The sequence below is a fragment of the Chiloscyllium plagiosum genome, unplaced genomic scaffold, assembly GCF_037043375.1.
Source record: "Chiloscyllium plagiosum isolate Xiang-an unplaced genomic scaffold, Cpla_swu_hap1 HiC_scaffold_25, whole genome shotgun sequence".
Taxonomy (NCBI): domain Eukaryota; kingdom Metazoa; phylum Chordata; class Chondrichthyes; order Orectolobiformes; family Hemiscylliidae; genus Chiloscyllium; species Chiloscyllium plagiosum.
Genome location: NW_028270163.1, coordinates 39,792,762 through 39,809,809, shown reverse-complemented (window position 1 = coordinate 39,809,809; position 17,048 = coordinate 39,792,762). Strand labels below are relative to the sequence as shown.

At 40.0% G+C, this 17,048-nt stretch overlaps 1 protein-coding gene across 1 annotated transcript in view; it reads right to left on the bottom strand.

The window, feature by feature from the left end:
• arsg (arylsulfatase G) overlaps positions 1 to 17,048 on the bottom strand; it is a 65,844-nt gene that overhangs the window by 6,764 nt on the left and 42,032 nt on the right. The window contains exon 10 of the mRNA XM_043714831.2: positions 416 to 506. Within this exon, the coding sequence (XP_043570766.2) occupies positions 416 to 506 (91 nt within the window). The remainder of the gene's footprint in view (positions 1 to 415; positions 507 to 17,048) is intronic.

The following is a 17,048-nucleotide window of genomic DNA, read 5'->3' as shown; positions in this document are numbered from 1 at the left end:
GGAGTGTGGAATTATTGACATTAAAATATTGACTCCTGAAAGAAAGAGTTGAAATGAGGCTGTACCTCAAATACCCTTCCATCTCAGTGTTTTGGTGAATAATTTTTAAATCTGTGAATTCATGGTTTTTTTAAAAATATGTTTAGAAAAAAGGAACCTCTGAATCTTCTGTGTAGAGAAAGTAAAACAAACATTCAAAATATAACAGACAGTACATATTAGAACATGTTAAAAAAATTGCCACTCATTTTAAAGGTCTCCTACAATTTTGTTTATCAGCACATCAGTCTGTTACATGTCCTACTGCATTTTCAGTAAATGATGTTTAGCTGTTTATAACCATTTAATGTCAATCCTGAGGTACTTAACTAATATAAAAATGGCACATTTACTGAATGTATGGGCTTCTCTTTACCTGTGAGGTAGAAAGCTTTGTACTGCTTCAGACGGATAGTCTTCAAATCCCCAAATTGTCCAGCTGCTCCACTGTTTGGGTGGAAAAGAGCCTGCAATATCACAGAATCAAGGGATCATTACATACTATATATTTCAACATCTAAACTAAATTAGGAATTAGATACTGTAGCTTGCTCTATCTGCCAATTACCGCACCAGGTTAAACGAAAGTAGAACTGCAACAAATAATAATATAATGTAACTAGAACATGAACATGCAAAATAAGAGCAGTAGTACATCATTCAGCCCTTTTGTGCGCACTCCACCATCCAATGAGTTCAAAGCCGCTCTTTTACTTCAACATTATTTTCTTGTGATATCCCTTCATGGTTTTAAAATGTAGAATCCATTGATCCCAGTCTTGAACATACTCAATAACTGAGCCTCCACAACTTTCTGGAGCAGAGAATTCCAAAGATTCACCACCTTCTGCATGACAAAATCCCCTCTCATCTCAGCCCTAGTGGCCTGCCCTTTATTTTGAGACTGTATACCCTGGTTTTAGACACCTGACCAGGGGAAACACCTACCCTGTCAAGTCCTGCCAGAATTTTGCACGTTCATTAGGATCACTTCTCATTCCTGTAATTTCCAGAGAACAACAACCCAGTACACTTAATATTTCCTCACAGGAAGTCCTTCCATTCCAGGAACTAGTTTGGTGAATCTTTGTTGCATTCCCTCAATGGCAAATATATCTTTGGAAAGGAGACCCAAAACTGCACATTAATTTCAAGGCTGTATATAATTACACTTTCCTCATTCCTGAAGAAGAGCTCATGCCTGAAACGTCGATTCTCCTGCTCCTTGGATGCTGCCTGACCTGCTGCCCTTTTCCAGCAACACATTTTCAGCTCTGATCTCCAGCATCTGCAGTCCTCACTTTCTCCCTGTATATAATTACAGTAAACAATCCTATATTCCTATATTCAAATGCTCACACCATTTGCCTTCTTAAGTGCTTGCTGTAACTGCAAGTTAACTTTCAGTCACTGATTTTTTTTTGCCCACTCAGCCTCTTCAAATCTCCTTCAAAATTCTTTGCATCCACCTCACAACTCATACTTCCACCTAGTTTTGTGTCATCTGCAAACTTGATAATATTACATTTATTCCCCACAGCCAAATCACCAACATAGATTGTGAATAGCTAGGGCCTAAGCACTCAACCTTGTGATATTCCACTATCAAACTGAAAATGATCCATTTATTCCTACTGAGTGTTTTCAGTCCATTAAACATTCTCAATTCATGCCAGTATATTCCCTCCGTCTTATGTGCTGTAATTTTATTTACTAAACCCTTGTGTGGGACCTTATCAAAAGTTTTCTTAAAAGCTAAATATGTCACATCCACCAATAAGCCCTATCTATTTTGCTAGTTAGGTCTTCAAAAAACACCAATAATCCACTTTGTCTCTGTCCACTGCCACCACTATTTTCTAAATATCCTGCAATCACATCCTTTATAATAGATACCAGCAATTTCCCTATGATTGATAATAAGCCAACAAGTTCCTAGTTCTCTGTTTTCTTTCTTCAACCTTTTGTAAATATTGGAGTTTCATTTGCCACTTTCTAATGTGCAGGAACTATTTCAGAATCTGTAGAATTCTGAAAAATGAAAACCAATGCATCCACAATCTCTACAGCTATCTTCTTTAACACTATGAAATGTAGATTATTAGGTTCAAGTGATTTATTTACTTGGAGTCACATTAATTTCTCTAGTATTCTAGTGTGTTGCAGTTCCTTGTTTATACTCATTCCTGGTTTTCCATTATTTCTGGAAGGTTTTTAGCATTTTCCTCCATGAGGATAGCCACATTTATATAGTTTCTCTGCCATTTCATTCCCCATTAGATGGGGCTGGAGAATTTTGTCTTTCACGTTACTGCTCCGATTACATATTAAAAATACCAAGTCATATTCTGAGAATGAGACTTTATTTAGAAAGACTACCCAAGGGTTGCTTGCTTGAAAAATAACATACAATGCTGAGAACTTTCTCGTAACAAAAAAAAAGCCATAACAATGATTTGGAGAATCTTTCCTGTTTCATTTGGGTGCCGTGAGGCACTGTGCTATAAATGGATTTGCCATTTATCAATCAGTGTTATCAGACCCACAATATGATGCTGTTCCCAACCCCATTACAGGGGAGCCTCGATTATTCAAAGGACATGAGCGGGGAGTATTTCGTTTGATTAGTCGAATGCCGCATAGTCGAGTGCTGGGTAACATAGTTAGCCAAGCATCAGGACCTTGTTCGGATAATCCGAAATTTAGTTAATCGAATGCCAGATAATCAAGGTTCCTCTGTACATTTACCTCCCAAATGCTCCCAGAACCATTTTCTGTGCTATTACTTACACTTCCAAAACAGTCCACAAAACACAATATCTGACTGGTGTCGTAAACACACAAAACATTTCAGTCTACCTGAGCTAACTACAAAGGAGTCTCCCCACTATCCGTCACAGGGAAGCTCATTGCAAGGATCCTGTTCAACACCCTACTGCCCAGTGGGCAAGGAGCTCCTTCCAGATCCATGGAGAGGTACAGACACAATCCTGGCTGGGCACAAAAGTCAACAGAATGTTAGCAACAACACCAACTGTTGTGTTATATAGATCTCAAGGAAGCCTTTGACCGTCAATCATGAAGGCTTGTAGAATATCTTCCACAAATGTTGCTGCTCTTAGAAACTGTCACCTACAACCTGCTCGGTGATGGCATACAATAAAACTACCACAAATAACAAGATCCTGGAAATTGCAGATCCTTTTCAGCATCTTTGAGGCTCCAGCAGAACTGAGGAAAAGAGAATCTGAAGACAAAGATCACAAATATGAGACCAAAAGTATGATTTCTGTGCTCCCCTATGCCTCTGACTTGGGCAATCCAGAGCAAGCAGCTGACGCCATATGTGAAGCATCCCAGGGAAGCTTTTGCAAGATCCTTCAAATTTGTTCGCAAGCAAGATAAAAGTAGCAGTGTCTTCTGCCAAGTTCACCTGCCTTGCACTGAGGCATTAATTACTCACTCTTCAAAATGAGTTCTGCTGGGTGGGACATTTTAATTGTATGCCTTATGGCAGACAAGCAAAATAATTGCTCTATTCAGAACTAGGTTTGTGGGGGTTAGGGATAGATCCAAGGAGGCAACGAAAACTTTTGCCCGAAACGTCGATGTTTCTGCTCCTCGGATGCTGCCTGACCTGCTGTGCTTTTCCAGCACCACTCTAATCTAGACTTAGGTTTCCAGCATCTGCAGTCCTTGTTTTTACCTAACGAAAACTTTCAGGCATATCCTCAAAGCACCTTCAAAAGGCAGCATGGTGACTCAATGGTTAGCGCTGTTGCCTCACAGTGCCAGTGACCCGGGTTTGATTCCAACCTTGGGTGACTGTGTGGAGTTTGCATGTTGTCCCTGTGTTTGTGTGAGTTTCCACTAGGTTCCTCCCACAGTCCAAAGATGTCTGGGTTAGGTGGACTGGCCATGCTAAATTACCCCATGGTGTCCAGGGATGTGCAGATTAGATTGATTAATCATGGTAAATGCAGAGTTACAGGGATAGATCTGCATGGAATGCTCTTCAGAGGGTTGGTGCAAACTCGATGGGCCATATGGCCTCCTTCCACACTGTAGGGATTCTACGAGTAAGAGGTCTAACGTACCCACACAGGGGATCCTTGTTTGTGACTGACTAAATGGAGACGGTTCATTTAGAAGTCACCAAATACATGGAGAGATTTTATCAGGAATATGCAGAGGCGGCACAGAAGAACTGAAAGGAACTCACAAACCTCTTAAAAAGAAACGCAGTTACCCAACCCCTCAAGCACCACTAGCCCAAAATGGGGCAGATCACACAATGAACTTCTCATCTGTTTCAGAATCTGTCAAACCAGTCATTCTTGATTCTGAGTAAGAAAAATAAATAAGTTAATTGTTGCCACAGTTCTAAGTATGAGAAATACAATGTAAATTTTCTGGTATTTAATAAAAGTTAGTAGTGGAGAAGTTAAAGAAATATTTAATTCCTAAGATGCACTTACAACAGTTCACATTTCAAATATGACAAGAGCATAGTGTTTCGAGGCATTTCCAGCAGCTAATGAGAGAATTTACCTAATTCAGACAGACAATGTCAATAACTGGTTGAGACTTTTCACATGCTGTTGCTATAAATAGTGAACATCATAATCAGAACTGGGAGGGAGATCTCCACAGGCAATGTACTTCCTAAGAAAAACAAGCAAAAATTCATGCTAATTATATCTTGCGGACATATCAATGGGATGGGACCTGAGGCTGTTTCCGTGCTGTGTCTGACAACGCACAACAAAGCACTATTTTTGCTTTGTTTTGTTTAATTTCTTTATTTAGACAGACAGGATGTATACCAGTTAATGATGAGTTACATCAAATGGACCAGTTAAGTAATGTCAGGCTGTATAATTTACATGCTCCGGAGCAAATTGTACTGATTACATTGTGCATGACTTTATGAGCTTTCACTACACAGTCATGTATTTGCTAAATTCTGATTATACCGTACATCCTGATTTTTAAAAAGATTTTTGAAGTTTCAAAATTGAATTAGGTGCAGTGTGCACACAGCTGTACAAGAATTATGAAATGTTTCTGGTAAACTACAGATTCAAGTTATGTGGTTGGGTAGATTAAGCAGACACATATTTTGGAAATGTCAGTCCTGAAATGTATTTCATGGTAAGTTTAGACAGCAGTGTATATTTGAATGTTCTTCTCAATGCTGCTATGTCCACAATGCAGTATCTTACCTCATCAAATTCTAAAATAGATAATCCCCAGAAAGGAGAAGAGGAAGGTGGCAAGGGGTGTAATGGATAAATGGTTGCCATGTTTTATTGTCCATATAGAAGAATTCTAAATGTTAAAAGCAGACTCACAAATTTGCTGCCAGCTACACATCAAGCATGCTCAACGTGACTTGAAATTGTGTCAATATTTTCTGCAGCTAAAAATAATTTTTGTAAAGAAACATTCGGAATGTTTCAGAAAAGAAGTCTCCACCTGAAGGCATTTCAGTTGTTTAGCCAGTTATACAATTCCATCAAGCCAGTGGTACTGGTTGAGTATCTCGTTAGGAGTTGTGGTGATGACTACAGGAGTAAGTATACACATAATTAGAAAGGAGTTGTCGAAAAAACCTTAAGAATTACTACTTGCTTCTCCATTCCCCCATTTCCAGATGATGAATCAGTGCTCCTCCAAATTGAACACCACTTGCAGGAAGCACTTAGAGTGGAAAGGGCACAGAATGTATTCTGGACAGGGACTTCAATATCTATCACCAAGAGTGGTTTGGTAACACCATAACTGAGCTGGACATGTCCTAAAGGACAGAGCTGGTAGACTGAGAGGTCTGGGCAGGTTCTATGTGAACAACTACTTGGGAAAAAAAGATATCTTTAGCCTTGTCTTCACCAATCTACCCAGTATCAGTATCAGTAGGAGTGGTCACTGCACAGTGCTTACAGAGACAAAGTCCTACCTTTACATTGAGAACATTCTCCACTTTGTTGTGTGGCATTACCATAAGATTACAAGATATAGAGACAGAATTAGGCTATTCGGTCCATAGAGTCTGCTCTGCCATTGAATCATGGCTGATAAGTTTCTCATTCCCATTCTCCTGCCTTCTCCCTGCAACCTTTGATCCCTTTACCAATCAAAAACCTATCTATTTCTGTCTTAAATACATGTAATGTCTTGGCCTCCGCAGCCCATTGTGGCAATGGGTTTCACAGATAAACCACCTTCTGGCTGAAGAAATTCCTCTTCATCTTTGGTCTAAAGCATCATCACTTCACTCTGAGGCTGTGCCCTCTGGTCCTAGTCTCCTGTACTGGGGAAAACATCTTCTCCATGTGCACTCTATTTAGACCTCTCAGTATTCTGTAAGTTTCAATCAGATCCTCACCTATCTTTCCAAACTCCATCAAGTACAGACCCAGAGTCCTCAACCGCTCCTCATATGACAAGTTCTTCATCCCCGGGATCATTCTTGTAAACCTCCTCTGGATCTTGAAATGAATGCTAAAATTGTATTTGCTTTCCTTTCTGCCAACTGAACCTGCATGTTAACCTTAAGAGCATTCTGAACAAGGACTCCCAAGGCCTTCAGATTTCTAAAGCCTTTCCCCATTTAGAAAACAGTCTATACCTCCATTCTTCCGATCAAAGTGCATCACCTCACATGTTTCCACATTATATTCCATATGCCACTTCTTTGCCCAATTTCCTAGCCTGTTCAAGTCCTTCTGCAGCTTTCCTGTTTCCTCAACACAATTGGCCTGCCACCTTCCTTTGTGTCATCCGCAAACCTGGCAAACAATGCCCTCAGTTCCTTCAACTAGGTTGTCAAAGTATAACATGGATAGTTGTGATCCTAACACAGGCCCCTGTGGAACTCCACTAGTCATTGGCTACTATCTTAAAAATGTCTCCTTCATGCCTACTCTCCACATTCTGCCAGTCGGCCAATCCTCTATCCATGCCAATACCTTGACCCTAACACGACAGGCTCTTATCTTATTTTGCAGCCTCTTTTATGGCACCTTGTCAAAGCCTTCTGGAAATCTAATAGATCATGTCCACTGGTTCTTGTTTGTCAAACTTTGTAAATCTTTCATCGAGAATGAGGTAGATCTCACAGGTTCACCAGTGTAACCAGCCCCACACTCAAAGACAAAAGTGCCACTTAATTTATTCCTGGACATTTGATCACCGTGGGGACTAAATGCTTTTTCTTCCCAGCCTATAAGGAATTAAAGGGAAAGGAAATTCTAGAATCATATCAATGCAGAATACAGTGCATGACTTCCTTAATTGACACCGATGACATAATTAAATTAGCATATGGGCAGCATGGTGGCTCAGTGGTAAGCAATGCTGCCTCACAGCGCCAGGGAAACAGGTTCGATTCCAGTCTCAGGACACTGTCTGAGGAATTTGCACATTCTCCATGTGTCAGCATGGGTTTCCATCGGGTGCTCCGGTTTCTTCTCACAGTCCAAAGATGTATAGGTTAGGTGAATTGGCCAAGTTAAATTGCCCATAGTGTTCAGGGGTGTATAGGTTAGGTGCATTAGTCAGGGGAAATATAGACTAATAGGGTAGGGGAATTGGTCTGGGTGAGTTACTCTTTGGAGGGTTGATGTGGACTGGTTGGGCCAAATGGCCTGTTTCCACACTGTATCGATTCTATAAATGTGACTTCTACACCTGAAGCAGATTATTTGATTGGCTTTAATGGTCGACATGGTTTCGTCAAGGGCAGGTTGTGTCTCACAAACCTCACTGAATTTTTTGAGAAGGTGACCAAGCATGTAGATGAGGGTAGGGCAGTTGACGTGATATACTTTGACTTCAGGAAAGCCTTTGATAAGGTTCCACATGGTAGGCTAATGGAGAAAATGAAGAGGCATGGAATTGAGGGTGATTTAGCAGTTTGGATTAGAAACTGGCTTTCTGGAGGAAGGCAGCGAATAGTGGTTGATGGAAAATATTCAGTCCGGAGTCCAGTTACTAGTGGTTGCCACAAGGATCTGTTTTGGGACCACTGCTGTTTGTCATTTTTATAAATGACTTAGATGCAGGCATAGGTGGATGGATTAGTAAATTTGCAGACGACACTAAAGTCGGTGGAGTAGTGGACAGTTTGGAAGAATGTTACAGATTGCAGGGGGACTTGGATAAACTGCAGAATTGGGCTGAGAGGTGGCAAATGGAGTTCAATGCAGCTAAATGTGGTGATGCACTTTGGGAAGAATAAGAGGATGGCAGAGTACTTGGTCAATGGAAAGATTCTTGGTAGTGTGGATGTGCAGAGGGATCTTGGAGTCCATGTGCAAGGATCCCTGAAAGTTGCCAACCAGGTGGATAGTGCTGTTAAGAAGGCATACAGTGTGTTAGGTTTCATTGGTAGAGGGATTGAGTTCCGGAACCGCTATATCATGTTGCAACTATACAAAACGCTGGTGCGGCCACACTTGGAATATTGTGTACAGTTCTGGTTGAGAAAAAGAGGTCTGCAGATGCTGGAGATCAGAGATGGAAATGTGTTGCTGTTTTCTGTGGCGGATATGGAAGTTTCCTTTGGGGCCTTGGAGGTAGGTGAGAGGGGAGGTGTGGGCGCAAGTCTTGCACCTCCTGCGGTTGCAGGGGAAGGTGCCGGGAGTGGAGGTTGGTTTGGTGGGGGGTGTGGATCTGACGAGGGAGTCACGGAGGGAGTGGTCTTTACGGAATGCTGATAGGGGAGGGGAGGGAAATATATCCTTGGTGGTGGGGTCCGTTTGGAGGTGGCGGAAATGACGGCGGATGATGCGCTGTACATGGAGGTTAGTGGGGTGGTAGGTGAGGACCAGTGGGGTTCTGTCCTGGTGGCGGTTGGAGGGGCGGGGTTCAAGGGCGGAGGATCGGGAAGTGGAAGAGATGCGGTGGAGGGCATCGTCGATCACGTCGGGGGGGAAATTGCGGTCCTTGAAGAAGGAGGCCATCTGGGATGTGCGTTTTTGGAACTGATCCTCCTGGGTTTTCTGAGGCGGATATGGAAGTTTCCTTTGGGGCCTTGGTTTTCTGTGGCGGATATGGAAGTTTCCTTTGAGGCCTTGGTTTTCTGTGGCGGATATGGAAGTTCTGGTTGCCCTATTACAGAAAGGATGTGGAAGCATTGGAAAAGGTGCAGAGGAGATTTACCAGGATGTTGCCAGGTCTGGAGGGAAGGTCTTATAAGGAAAGGCTGATTGACTTGGAAAGAAGAAGGCTGAGGGGGGATTTGATAGAGACATACAAGATGATCAGAGGGTTAGATAGGGTAGACAGAGAAAGACTTTTTCCTAGGATGATGTCGTCAGCTTGTACGAGAGGGCATAACTACAAGTTAAGGGGTGATAGATTCAAGACAGATGTCAGAGGCAGGTTCTTTACACAGAGAGTGGTAAGGGCATGGAATGCCCTACCTGTTAATGTAGTCAACTCAGCCACATTAGGGAGATTTAAACAATCCTTAGATAAGCACATGGATGATTTTGGGATAGTGTAGGGGGACGAACTGAGAATAGTTCACAGGTCGGCGCAACATCAAGGGCCGAAGGGCCTGTTCTGCGCTGTATTGTTCTATGTTCTATTAATGGGGACTATGTTTAGAGTCTGAACTGTTGCCACCTCCTCAGGAGGTCTGTAATAAAATCTCTGAACAGATTTATGAGAAAAATAACTGAATAACATTTTGGGGTCAGGAATGGTACAAGTTGAGGATGGGATGTTCTTCATCTCAGTCTTAAATGGTCAACCCTTTACCCGACTCTATATTTGCTAATACTAGATTCAGGCTCTAGCCAGTTAGGGTTATTTACCTGAGATGGCTATCAAACGTTTCACAGTCATATTGATTCTTAATTAAAGCAGATCGTGCAGCTCACAGGGACATTAATGTAATTAAGCAAAGCTGTATTTGGCAAAGGGTTTGAATCTTCAAATTCTATGTGAATTTCCAATGTATGATCCATAATATTATATTTTTATATATGATAGCAAGTGGCCAGAAAATTCAGTTGGCACTAGACTTACAAATACAGATTAATCCACATTATCTGTGTACAGTCCAACTGCACAGATGTGACATGTTAGTTTTTCCCATCAACTGGAAGCAGATATAATATCCAAAGAAAAAGAAACCTGCACTCCAATAGCATCTTTCATGATATCAAAACATTTTGAAGTGCTTTACTAACCAATTACATAATTTCATTAAAAAATATAATTACTTTCACAACATAGAAAATATATCTGTCAACTTGTGCACAAAAGCCCTCACAAACAGTACTGGAACAAATGGCCAGATTGCCTGTTTAAGATACTGGTTCAGTGATAAGTGTTAGCCAGAGCAACAGGTGAACTCACTGTTCAATTTCGAGGAGTGGTATGCTATCTTTTATATTCACCCGGGAGAAAAGATGGGGCTTTGGTTCCACATTTCCAAAAGATAGCATCTCCAACAATGCAGCTCCTTCCATACCGCAATAAGCTGTTAGCCGAGGTTATGAGCTCAAGTTTTTGCAATGGGCATCGAGCCACAAGACATAAAACAGGCACAACAGGGTCCGTTTCTACCCAGGCATGCTCAGTAGTCATATTCTTAACTTTCAATATGTAGACTTTGTCTATTTTTAAAAATCAAATTGAATAATTTCCCATTATAACGGCATTTAAAAGTCAGGTAACTAGTGTTTGAAATTTCTACACAGACAAAGAATTAATTCAAACATCTGCAATGTCCTTAAAGTCTAAATAAGAATGGGTTGGATGCCCTTCCTTGCAAAAATATTCAAATACAAAACCACTTGTGAAATTTACAGTTCCATTATCTTTGTATTTGCTGTTATGTTTTGTCTCACAGTCAGTGAGACTGTGAGACACATGCTCATGACATCATCACTGCATTATAGAATGTGACCTCAATGCATAAGGATCACATACTGCACTTAGGAAATAACAGGTTACTGGAAGCATACTATACCAACCCTGACACTAGGTACCCGAGGAATTTAACCTTAGCATATCATTGCTAGCTGTGAAAAATGTCTGTTGAATTCTTCAGTACCATGATCTACATCCAATTTCTTCGATTATGAGAGATAACATAGGCATTTCCATATCAAATAATGTACTCTGTTGGACGCAAACTTACATCATGGTGGCAGTACCATAAGACTGCAAAATAGTGCCCCAGTAATACAGTCTTCAGTTTTAACACGCAATAAACAGAAATGCAGAGGAACAGGCATGTGTGAACCATTCCAAATGCATTGTGTAGCATTGCCTTTGAATCAGTTATACAGACAACAGAAGCATTGATCATTGGGGCACATGATTGAAACTGACTTTCATTAATAGCTCTTATTAGTCCAAGAACCAACCAGGAACAAATCTTCTTGAGAGTGACAGGCCAATTCATCCAGCCAAAAAAGATAGAGCTCTGCCTAGCAACTAAGCAACTAAGGTAGTGCAAGGAGAACTAAGTTCATTTTCATCTGAAGAAACTCGGCTACAAACCAGGCTGGATATCTTGAGACCTCCAACCTCCCCCTTCTTGAAAGAACCATGGAGGGAACCAAACCAGGCCTGCACTGAATGAACCTTAAGGACTTTATCTGAATGTGATTTGCTTCTTATATTTTGTTAACAATCTTGTTGGATGTTTTGTTAGCTAGAATCCATTAGTGTGTGTGTCTAAGAGCAAGTGAGAGACAATTTTTTCCTGATATTTACATATCAGTGTGCTTCGTGGATAAACATTATCTTTTCTTCTGTTTTGTGCCTATTACTGAAAGTTACAACACCAAACAGTAAAGCTTTCCCCCAAACATACATATTTTTGCAGGAACTCATGGGATGATGGAAAACAATAAAGTTCACTATCACTGTCCCTATCAGCAAAAATGACAATATGTCTCCTAAATGGTTGTTTATTCATCTTAGTTGCTCACCGCCATGTGCATTTGAATAATAAAATGGTATGTTATCCTCAAGTACATTGAAAATTGATCTTTTACATAATTTATGTAGAGATCTAGATTGCCTATTTTTGCTTCTAGCAAGGTGATTTTAAATGTGGTATTGCGAACAGTCTCTGGGGATAAGTCAAACCTAATTAGCTTTAGTTTAGAAACACAGATCCAAAATGTGACAGTAACAGGTTTTCCATGTGAAATTCCCTAGGGAATAACTGATCAGATGTAAGAGTGGGCAGAATAACAATTGCTCAAAAACTAACTGGGTACATGAACAGACAGCTGTAAACCAAATAATTTAATACCTATTTATGTATCAAGTTTTGACAACTTGTCCTCCATAGTAGTTTTTTTTTTAAAGAGGTCATGAGTTTTGCCAAATCTCATGGCTAGTTTTGAACTGTATTTACACAAATAAAAAAGTACAATGAAGTTAATATTGGCCTTCAAATTCTGGCATAAAGTCCATTCAATGACCTTCGCCTGTTGTTTTGATGAATTCTTAAACATATTGTATCTCACTATCTTTGTTTGGAATTGCCTTACCATAACATTTTTGTTTCTAATATTCATTGATTTTATTTCAGGTAATGTGCATTAGCAACTGAACATTAACAGAGTCATTACTGTACAAGAGCCTGCATAAACACCAAGAACCAAGTAACTAAATCTTTTACAATTTTTCATATATAGGTTCACAATTTTGACATTAATGCAAGTTTTGCATGTAGGTTTGCTTGCTGAGCTTGAAAGTTCATTTCCAGACATTTCATCACCCTACTAGGTAACATCTTCAGTGGGCCTCAGGCAAAGCACTGCTGAAAATTCCTGCTTTCTATTTGCATGCTTGGATTTCTTTGGGTTGGTGATATCATTTCCTGTGGTGATGTTATTTCCTGTGGTGAAGTCACTTCCTGTCCCTTTTCTCAGGGAGTGGTAGATGGGGTCTAACTCGATGTGTTTTTTGATAGAGTTCCGGTTGGAATGCCATGCTTTGAGGAATTTGCGTGCGTGTCTTTGTTTGACTTGTCCTAGGATGGATGTGTTGTCCCAGTCGAAGTGGTATCCTTGCTCATCCGTATGTAAAGATACTAGTGAGGGAGGATACATGAACACCAACTAGCCACAAAAAGACAGGAAGAGTCTTTATCATCAGGGGAATAAGGGCCACAGGGAAAATGCAAGAAAATGGACACAAGGAATGTCAAATCAGCCATGGTCTATTGAATGGCAGAATAGGCTCAAGGGGCCAAATAGTCTCCTTCTGTTCCTATTTCTTATGGTCTTAGAAGGACTGTCATAACATCTTACAATGTTCCTTACACCAGTAAATTCAACACTTCAGGGGAGTCTTTATGTTGATAAGAAAGGATTTCAAGACTAGGGGACATATTTTTAAGGTGAGAGGAGAAAGATTTGAAAAAGATATCAGAGGCAAATTTTTTACACAGAGGGTGGTTCACGTGTGGAATGAACTTCCTGAGAAAGTGATGAATGCCAGTACAATTACCACGTTTAAACGACATCTGGATAGATGCACGAATAGGAAAATTTGAAAGGACATGGGCCAGGAGCAGGCAGGTGGCACTAGTTTGGTTTGGCATTATGTTAAACATGGACTGGTTGGACTGAAGCATCTGTTTCATTGCTGTATTGACTGTATGACTCTATAACGTGGCATTGAGGAATCAGCACAGCTCTAGTATGCAGGACAGGATACCAGATAGAGCAATTCTGAAGTTTAGATCTCAACTGCCTTCCTACTCCTCACCCCTTGACTCGTACATGTGGGCCAATGGTTCAGTCCCCACCTGTGCTACCCATCCTTTCCAGCAACCCTCCCAAGTCCATGCACTAATACTGGTACCTCCCCGTGTCTGTCTCAAGTACAGTTCTACCCCAGTTATGCCAAGCAGCTGTGCTTCTGTTCTTTAACCACCTCATTTGCCATGGCTAATGGATCGCGTAGAAAGTTAAGGCAGCTCTCCTCGTACCCTGGTGTTTTTGTTTCCTTCCCAGTTTCTTTCCTGTCCCAAATGGGACCTAATAATTCAGAATCATTATGATACTCAACAAGACCATTCAGTCTATTGTGTCCTTGCTGGTTTTCTGAATAGCAATCAAAGCAGTCCCATACCACTTACTCCAGATTTTTTTAACTTCAAAAATATTCTTTATTCATAAAAAATATCTTTGTATATATACATATACAAATGCAATTTGTTTCTGTACTGTAGCATATCAAGGGAACAAACAAACATTGGAGTTTGACTGTATCCAAAATAAACCAAAGACATCTCTTACATGTACAAGACTACATTTACATGTATTTGAGGCACTAGGGGGTAATCTTACAAATTCATTTCTCTCAAGTGCCTATCCAATTTCCTTTTGAAGTCATTGCTTACCTCCATCTCACCACTTTCAAGGCAGTGTGTCCAGGTTATTAGTATACAGTGAGTAAATTGTTCTTGTTCACTTGCTTCTGTATGTCTAGTCCACAGCTTTAAATCTGCGTTTGCTCATTCTTGTACCATCAGCTAATGGGAATAGTTTTTTTTGTTATAATTATTTAAATCTGTCATAATTCAAACATAATCCACTCATAATCCATACATAATCTGTCATAATCGGTCATAATCCATATATAATCCATACATAATGTCATAATCCATACATAATTCATACATAAACCGTCATAACCCATACAGTATCCGTTCATAATCTGTCATAATCCATTCATTATCTGTCATAATCTATACATAATCCATACATCTCTTTCAAATCTCCTTTCCTCAAGGAAAACATTACCGTGTCCAACTTATTTTTGTAGCTAAAATCCCTCACTCCATGAACCATTCTGGCAAATCATCCATGCATCTTCTCAAACTCCTCACACCTTTCCTAAAGTATGGAATTAAATGCACTATTCTAATTGTGGGTTAATCAGAATTTTATAAAATTTCTGCCTAACATCCCTACCCAAGATCCCATTCTTATTTCAAATCAATCCACCTTCAAAGATACCCACTAGATCCCTCTTCCATTCTGTACCAAAAACAGCAGTGGTCCTCGCACTGATCAAAAGTCCTAACTGCACTGTCTACCATTTTCCCCTTCAGAAAATCATTATTTGACTTGCTATCTTCTTTCCTTACGCCATTATTTTAGCCAAGCTGAAACTGACCCACCTGTTCCATAATCCTCAAATTTATTCACCAACCTTTCCAGCCGAACTTGGTCAAATTCATTCCAATAATCCAAACAAGCAACAGCCCCACTTCACTCTCTTCATACAACTCCACTGTAACTTCAGAAAATATTCAATTAGATTAGTCAAATAATAGCTGCCTTTTACAAATCCGTGCTGGAATGAGAAGGCAGAAAGGATTTTAATCGGATGAGTCAAATCTAATGTAATTCCAAATCTAACTAAATTGATTGGAGTTAATTTTTCACTCTGTCCTTGCATCCTAAAGGACATCCTCCCTTTCCATGATTGCCCTGTCTCCCCTAATCACATCCACTCATCTCTGTTATTACAACTAATCTTTTATGACCACTTTGTTATCAATGAAGACAAAATAGTCAGTCCTTACCATTTTTAAGCCACAAAACTGCTCACTGGCATGACAGAAACAAGGGTGATATTTTAGGATTCTAGACGTCAAGGTGTTTTGATGTAAACTCCGCCTATTTGTGACAATTGTAGATATGTGAAAGATCAAATGTTTATTTTATAATGTCTGTTTTGAATGGCTGTATTATTATTCCTCTTTCACTGCAAAATAAGAATGACTAAACCTACCTGAGTTTAAGAATGGAAACAAAGTTTCAAGTGCTTCAGTTTATAAAGAAGAATCTGCTAAATGCAAGTATTATGTCAGGTATGAAAAGTCTGACTTTTGGTCTTCTGAGAAACGTCTATTTTCCATACAGCCTTATTCAATCCAATAATTGGCAGCATCCAGCATGGGTCTCCATAAAAAAAAGCTCTGTTGTTGAGTAAATGCTTATTTTTTTCACAAATATCTGACTTCTGAACATAATATTCTGTGCAAGTGAGAGACAAAGATGGCTGTTGGGAATCAAAGTACATAGAAAAAAATAAATCAGAAAAAAAACATATTTGTGTGCAAACAAGTGATTCTGCAGAAGAAGGTGTAAGTGTCTTCTGTCAGTGGCATATGCCACTTCACAGCCAAAACATGTGTTGATGATGGGCCAAAGTGTCGGTCAACTCACTGGCCTTTATTAAATCTGCTTTGAACAGGCCAAAAGGAAATATGCAAGAACATCTGATGGACAGTTGAACTTATTTGCTTCCAATAGCTGAGAGGTTAACCTCCGTATTAAATCATCAATGCATAGAATTAAGACTATACTCCACCACTCTGTCACTACATTCAAACATGCAAAGAAAATCTTCTTGGCTAGTTCTGTATTTGATAATAATTTTGCCCAAGACATGGACAAAATATGGCTTCTGGACTATGGGATTCTGAGGGAAAGACTACTAATTTTACATTTCTTCAAATATTTCATGGGACAAGTGGATCATTGACTAGGCCAATATCCCTAATTTGGCCTTGAAAAAGTGCTAGTAAGCACCTTGAACCATTACAATCCACATGATGTGGGCATACCTACAGAACAGTTAGGGAGTTTCAGGATTTGTGCCCAGTTACAGTTGAGGAACAGTGATCTAGTTCGAAGTCAGGTTGGAGTGTGAATTGAAGAGGAATTTGCAGGTGGTGAGCTTTTCTTCCACCTGTTACACTCACCTTGCCAAGCGGTAGATGTCACAGTTTGGAAGATGCTGTCAAAGGAGCCTGGATTCTATTGAGCTTCTTTAATGTCATTGGAACTGCATGCTTCCAGACAAGTGAATAATATTCCATCATAGTTCAGATTTTTGCCTCAGGAAGTCAGATAGTTTGTTCTCACTACAGAATTCTGGGCTTGAATTAGGTTTATTATCGTGCACTCACATGAGTACTGTGAAAGGTTTACAAGTCACTACATACG